Source organism: Oryza sativa, chromosome 3 (assembly GCF_034140825.1).
Source record: "Oryza sativa Japonica Group chromosome 3, ASM3414082v1".
Taxonomy (NCBI): Eukaryota; Viridiplantae; Streptophyta; class Magnoliopsida; order Poales; family Poaceae; genus Oryza; species Oryza sativa.
Window position 1 is genome coordinate 10,361,693 of NC_089037.1, and position 7,760 is coordinate 10,369,452.

At 40.9% G+C, this 7,760-nt stretch overlaps 2 protein-coding genes across 2 annotated transcripts; one reads left to right on the top strand and one right to left on the bottom strand.

Moving 5' to 3' along the window:
• The first annotated feature begins 1,252 nt into the window (after positions 1-1,252).
• Positions 1,253-2,818, top strand: LOC112938330 (vanillin synthase). Its single transcript, XM_026024390.2, has 3 exons — positions 1,253-1,465; positions 1,754-2,025; positions 2,187-2,818. The coding sequence occupies exons 1-3, from the start codon at positions 1,417-1,419 to the stop codon at positions 2,568-2,570; spliced, it is 705 nt and encodes a 234-aa protein (XP_025880175.1). The 5' UTR covers positions 1,253-1,416; the 3' UTR covers positions 2,571-2,818.
• Positions 2,819-3,516: 698 nt separating this feature from the next.
• On the bottom strand, positions 3,517-6,046 carry LOC4332530 (uncharacterized). Its single transcript, XM_015773823.3, has 4 exons — positions 5,599-6,046; positions 4,288-4,369; positions 4,066-4,203; positions 3,517-3,797 (listed from the first exon to the last, which is right to left on the bottom strand). Exons 1-4 carry the CDS (start codon positions 5,811-5,813, stop codon positions 3,753-3,755), a joined length of 480 nt encoding a protein of 159 aa, XP_015629309.1. The 5' UTR covers positions 5,814-6,046; the 3' UTR covers positions 3,517-3,752.
• Between the last annotated feature and the right edge of the window lie 1,714 nt (positions 6,047-7,760).

Sequence of the window (7,760 nt, forward strand, 5' to 3'; positions counted from 1 at the left end):
ATATGTGCTAAAAAGGCAACAGTATCAAATATTTCGAAACGGAGGAAGTACGAAGTACGAGATATATGTTGAACGACGACGAACCTTTGCCGTGGTCTCCGACTATGGAAGTAGCTAGCTGCATGAGAACATGCATGAGAGCCAGGGACTGTTGCTAGCTACGTACGAATCACATGCAACGCATAGCAACCACTCTGCCTATCGTATGCTTTTTAATATATAAATGCTGAAATTTCAGGGAAAGAAACTGAAGAAAAGGAACGATTTTTCCTATAGAGGTTTTTAAATTATATGTGCTCACCATGCATGCAGGCGCCGATATTAGCTTCATTGTCCTTGTGCATGGCTGCATGCATGCATATGAGTATTAATTTAGTTTGTATACTAGATTAAACACAATTAATTAACTTGACAAGGATGGTTTCATTCAGTCATATGGAATGTACTACATGATTACAATGCAACAATCTTTGTTGCGAGGATCAGATTGAGTGAACGGCCGGGTGTCATTTTGTGCCCTAGCAAAGATTTGGTAGTTTCAAATAGTAGTAGTTATTTGGGTAGAGACAAATTTGTGCATAGGTAATAACAAATGTATTCTACCAAATTTATTTGGTGGTGATAAAACTTGCTACTAGTACTCTCTCCGTTTCACAATGTAAGTCATTCTAGCATCTCTCACATTCATATTGATGTTAATGAATCTAGACATATATATCTATTTAGATTCATTAAGATCAATATGAATATGAGAAATGTTAGAACAATTTACATTATGAAATGGAGGAAGTAACATTTTCATAGGGTTTCCAAGCGAACCAAATCACTTTATCGGTAGGGAGTAATTAAAGATCACTAGAACAATTGCACGTACGGTCGAATTCCTTGTGTATCAAAACCAACAACCCCCCACCAACAAAAGAAAGAAAAGAAAAAGCAAAAGAGAAAGATACCCAAGGCTAGTCGGGGGACTTGGGACTTTGGGGAGACGTTGTGGGGCCCGTGAACAAGAAGATTGCCCATGGTGAGCCTTCCACGGCGCCGAGCTTGCACTCGGGTGCAGCCGTGCAGTGTACCACCCACACGTTTATTTCGAAAATGCATGGTTCAAAAGTTGTACATACTGCCACTTTGGGGGGTAGTATCTGCTTGGGATTCGAGCAGCAGCTACTGGCACTGGCAGTGCAGTGCAGAGCAAAAAAGAAGAAGCAAAAGACACAGATGACCCGCTCGATGGAAAGAAAGAAACCAGCTACGACTGTTCATTCTCAGTCAGGGCATTTGCATTGTGCTGTGTTTCATCTGCTTCTCCTCCGTCCGCCTCTTCCACCACCGCACCGCACCGCCACCGCACCATGACGCCGGCGAGAGGTCCCAGGCTGGACTGCCATTTCGCGTGGGACGGCAACGACGCGCATGGCGTCCCGTTCCTTCCGCCGGTTACGGGACAGCCCGTGGACAGCACGTACTACTACTCTCCCAATCTCTCCCCCAAAGTATTTCCTTTTTTTTTAATCGGATGTTCCTGAAGGTACCCCAAATTATTTCTTGCTTGCTTGAATCGATACGTGTGGTGTGTCTCCTGATCTCTATTTGTTCTTTGTTGCCTCTGTTGAAGCCCAACCCCAAAAATAGGGCCTATTGGATGGGGTAGTTTTTTTTTTTTTTTTTTTTTTTTGGGGGGGGGGGGGGGGGGGTTGTTGGGGGACCTAAGTTTTCTGTAGAAAACCAACGTTGAAATTGGATTAAGCAGACTTCTACGGTGCTCACGCGGCGGTGGAATCATTCGAGTCGCGGGCTCGCATCAAGCTGGCAAAGAGGGGAATTGGGGGTTTTCCCACCCTGTCGATCCAACATTTGATCGACATCCTCAGGGACCAATTGGATGATGCCCCGAATTTGAACCAGAAGAGGCTGGTCATGATGGAGGAAAATGCTTTCAGAATACTGAAGAACATTGGTGTCACGACAAAGGAAGCGTATGATGCCGCACCCCTGGGAACAGGCTTCGTCAAGAATGTGGAGGTGCGAGAGAGACTGAGATACATAATTACTGGATCCATGCGTACCAATCACACACACATTGTGTGTGCGCACGCGTGCATGTACTCCTATATGTGTGCATTACTAGACTAGCTAATTAATTACTGGAGTTCACTTTGAATTATTATTTCTTTCTCTTTCAGGGTCTGCCCAATTACAAGATTGAAAATTATCGAGTACTCTACTTGAAGAGCAACTGCTGGCACGAAGGTGCGTCCAGCGAGATCATCGACGCTATCCATTGTGGAGGTCCAGTGTACGGATGGTTCGCCTACGACGACTCGTTCCAGGATGCCAAGGGCGAAATTTATCGCGTCCCATCCGCACCATCGACCATGATCTCCCCGATCGTCCGAACCCATGCCCTACTTCTCTACGGCTATGGAGCACAGGGTAGGACTGGGTTGTTCGATTACCAGAACAACTGGGGTCCTGAGTACCATAATGGTGGGCGTGGCATTATGGAGAGTGCCAACATCATTGGAACCATTGTTCCTGATGTTACATTTGCAGGCATTGCATTTTAGAGATGAAGGGCTGAATTAGAATAATATTAGGAGAGTCAGGATAGAACATGCTATTTTTGATCTCGATGACAACTTATTGGCTGCCGCAATCGAGCAGGGAGCTTGCTGCAATAACAAGCTGAAGCACTCTGATTACAAAATCATCTATGCTCCTTTGTGGTATACATTCTGTTGTCTGGGAATATTGGAATGATAAGTTGAAACACTCTGATTAGAAAATTATGTATTAATGCTCCTTTGTGATATAAGTACATTCTGTTGGCTGGGCAGTGGGCTCTGGGATAGTATTGCAGCAACTGCTTTGTGCTTGTGAATACGTACTGCTGCCACGTTTGGATATATAGTACTCTCGCTTGGTAAGAAACTAGTAAATGATTGCACGCTACGCCGCGCCCCGTGCATGATATACATGAAGCTAGTATATGTGGCTGTCTTCAAGTTGTATTTTATAAGTCTATCCATCAGATGTAATAACGCATATATTTATTTGGTACGTACTACTTAGACCAGATGTTCTTTTCTCTCATAAATTAACGTATGATTAATTGAGTTTTAATTATTATAAATTTGAAAAAAAATTAATCTGATATTTTAGAGCAACTTCCATATAAAATATTTTTTTTCACAAAACACACCGTTTAGCAGTTTAAAAAACGTGCAACGAGTATCTAATTTTCATCCTCTGCTTACAGCAAAACATATAATCCAGCTAAAGCAAAGTTAATGTGCAATGGCGCAACGACAAAAACATCTAGTAGCTTGCTCACATTATGCACTATCACCGCATTTGTACCTATATCTTTGGTCTGCAACCAAAATTATTACCAGCGAAAAGAATTTCATTAGGTTGGTCTAAAAACATCCAACAATGGATGCAAATACCAGACTCGGTAACAACAAAAATGGTGCAGCGATTTTCTTTGCACACAATGACCAGACCATCAAATTTAACGTCTTAACTCTAACGATACATATATCCATTGCACGAAACAAACATCCATAGCCAAACTGATGTTCTCATTGCATGTTTCACACACCATGAAATTTAACCACACATAAATCCACTGCGTGAAACAACAGTCTCCATAGTGCATAACATAAACCAAAGGGAACCAAATGCATGAAACGAATTCTTCCTGTCGCCTCGGTGCCCTCCAGCAGCAGGATAATAGATCGCATTATTCAGACAAATCCCACAACCACGAATTGGTGTTGCCTCTGGACTTCCTGCGAGAAATAAGCCAGAATTAAAACTTGATTTACGAAACGGATTCGGATCAAATGCAGTTACACTAGGAACTACAAGATAAGAACTGCACATGATCTTGGCCATCTATTTTTTCTATGGAGGGTTCAGATTTGAAGCTACAGTATCTGAGCTAGGGTAAAAAAGTAGAAACGAGCGAAAATGACAATATCGAGGATTGTGATTTAGCATACTTGGGTCAATCTTAACACAAGATACACATGACATTCCATCTGGACCCCTTTTTACCTCAGCAAAGAAGAACTTGGGAACAAGGTCAGGACATTGGGTGGCCCCTTTGAGTTTAGCAAGGAAATTTACATGCACCCACACACCATTGAAGAAGGAAGAAACGCTGTCCAGTGCTTTAACCATCTCATACTCATCCTGCCAACATATTCACCAGCATAAGTGGGCACTCGGATGGCACAGATAATAGAGAATAAGCATGATAAGTGTTTAAGAAGAGACCTCATATGATCTGTTATAGTGTTCGAGAGCAACCTTTGCGCATGTTGGGGTCTGCCCTGACACATCATACACATGTTCCTTCCTGCAAGGAATGAGAGCAAAGACAATACAGTCATCAGTTAATTGTTGGTAAGTAGCTGCCATAAGGAAAAACTATATTCGGAGCGATTCAATTTTCCTTTTTTTTAAAGATAGAAACCAACTATATTAAGAAATGAGAAACAGTTAAAACATTAGTCAGCAAGCGCACAGAAAATTGGATTACCAACCAGGTTGGCAAACGCTGCTGATAACTGCAACTGCTCTAAAACAACACAACAAAATGCTCTTGGGTTGCCATTTATAATGAGGAGCAACGTAATATTTTTCCCTAAAGGGACCAACTATATATTTGTCGACAAATTTTCTCCTAAAAATTTAACAGATGTAATTATAATACAATCGTAGTGTAATTACACTGTAACTTATATGTAATTACACTGTAACTTGCATGTAACTACAGTGTAACTTGTATATAAGTTTCACGTAATTTTGAATCGTTAAATCTATTATAGATTTGTTTTGGTGAGGAAGAAAAAAAAAATCACAGCACACACATGTGGAAGGATTTGTTCCCACAACCTCCATTTTACTGAAATAACATATTACAAAGAGATTTTTGAAAGTTACATACAAGTTACACTATAGTTACAGTGTAATTACATGCAAGTTACAGTGTAATTACACTACGATTGTACTGTAATTACATCTGTCAAATTTTTGGGAGAAAATTTGTCGACAAATATATAGCAAAATTGTTCCCTAAATATGCAACATCTTGTTTACAGGTGTTCCAACAATGCAGAGTACATCACGTTCAATGGAACTAATTGCCACTGCCCTTGAATGTCTAAACTGAATTTTGCGCATTGCATGCATATCTATGTGGACTGCAGAGAGCTTAATCAATTTTCTGAACATTCACATGTTTATAGGTAATCAAGTCTTGATTGCATTACACCAATCTAATTCAAAAAAAAAAAGACATCATGTTAAACTGAATGTCTCATGTTAAACTGAACATGGTGAACCATTTAGGGCATCGGCCGGAAAAGTTATTTAAAAAACATTACGGCATGTTTGGAGGAAGGGGATTCCAATCCAGATTCCTACCATAAACAAAATCGTAAAAAAAAAAAATCTATAGCAACCCCCTAATACAAAATACGTAGGTAGAGAGGGCGAGGAAATTAAATCGTGCAACATACGCATCGACGATTGAAGATTGCGGGGGTGGGAAGGAAAGGAGGAGATGAGATTAGATTTGATTACCCTTTCTTGTACTGGAGGGAGCCTAGCTGTGGCTTGTTGGTGTGGAGGGGGCCTAGCTGTGGCTTGTTGGTGTTGGGGACGAAGACATTGCGATTGCGGAGGTTGTAACAGAGCTTCAGGTGGCTGTTCCTCTTGCAGATATCGGGCCGCGACGCCAACATCTTTATCTTCGAGAGCTGCGACTGCGACAGCATATTTGTGCACCCCATCCCCATCTTGCGGAGCAAGATCAAGTTGAGCTCCGCCTCCTCCGCCTCCGCCTCCGGCGCCGGCTATTCGGGGCGCTTGCGCTTGCCCTTTCCACGGAGGGTGCTCATCTCGGGGGCTTCAAGGAGACGACGCGACGGCGAGAGAGACGACGACACCGAATCGATTTGAAGGAGAGAGACGAGACCAAACCGACCTTTTCTCGAGAGAAAATCTTTTGTGCACGTCTGAAAGTTCACCTAATCCCTTCTGTACCCTTGAATTTTGCTCAATCCCTTATATACCCCTAAATTTTAGTTTGGATCCCTTCCATGCCCTTTCCGCTAGTTGACCGTTAGTTGACCGTTAAATTCTTATGAAAAAGTCTATTTTGCCCTTTGGTATAAAGAAGCATATATATAAATTAATAGAGTATATTGTTGCAGCATAGAAATTTGTTATATGAGACTATGTTTATGAGATAGTTATGCACCATATTATTTACGATAAATATACTTGTATATATGACATAAAAAATTAATACTTATTTATTAAGTTATTAAAAGATTTTTTTTAGCATATGTGTTCTGATAGTAATAAACAAATTTGTTGTATTACTATGAAAACACATATGCTACATAAAAGAACTTTTAATAACTATATCATATGTAAAAATAAACTTGTCACAAATAATATGGTGCATCACATATTCATAAATATAATAATCCCATCCGATAAATTTTTATATTCCAACAATTTACTTCATTAATTTATTATGTTTCTTCATAGCAAAGGGCAAAATGGACTTTTTCAAAAGAATTTAACGGTCAACTAACGGTCAACTAGCGGAAATGGCATGGAAGGGATCCAAAATAAAATTCAGGGGTATGTAGGGGATTGAACAAAATTCAGAGATATAGAAGGGATTAGGTGAACTTTCATGGGTACATAGGGGATTTTCTCTTCTCTGGATCATCTCTGGTTACATCTCACGCGGACGAGAACGGACGGGAACTGTGGCCCACATGTCAGCCTCGGGATCCCGTTTCCGAACCTTCCCTTTTTTTCTCTCGTCCCTCTCTACGACGTCCGTCCGATCCGATTAAATCTCGCACAACGTCGGAAAACTGAACAAATGGTTAAATATCTCAAAACTGAAAGGGCCACAAGAATCAGCTGTTATAAACTGGCGATTCGACGGCCAGAGCCTTAGAGTGGGCCTCCTCCTGGGCCCTCCTGGAATCCTGGTCCGTAAAATGGGTTGGGCTGGGAGCCTGGAAATTGGACCAATCTAAGCCCGTTGCGGAGCTTCGTAAATAAGAGTTGAATTTGTTACTTTGGCAAAAGTAGTGGTTAAATAATAAAGGAACAAGTTCATGTGTCGCTCAACTTAGACAATGAATCCGATTTTTGTCCTTCAACTGAAAAACCACAAGATACAACGGGTCCTTCAACTGTCAAAATCCATAAATCCTAATGCGGTTTGGACGACGGTTTCATCCAACGTAGCGCCTACGTGGCTAATTTAACTCGGTCTTCATATGACATGTAACATGAAATAAAATTTAACAATTTAAAGAATAAAACAAATATATGGGTCCACATGTTAGTCAAATCATAAGATTAAAAAATAGTAGGGGCCCACCTGTCAGTGGACCTTACTTCCTCCACCTTATTCCCTCTCTTCTCTGTTCCTATCCTGTCAGGGGCCCACATATTTTGTTTTATTTTTAAAATTCCTTAAATAAATCTCATCTATAGAACTTATCATCACTACTTCTCAAGTTGGCAAGTTTCTTGCCAGTTGATTGGTCCACATGGACCTACAAGGTGCTGACACATGAAACAAAGAAAACTGTTGAAGCTAACTAAGCGCTTATGCTCTTTCCTGCTTACAAAAGTACAATAGCAGACTATAAGCCAGCTGAGAAGATAAATGAGAAGTGAGAAGAGCAATGGGCTATAGATTTTGTGTA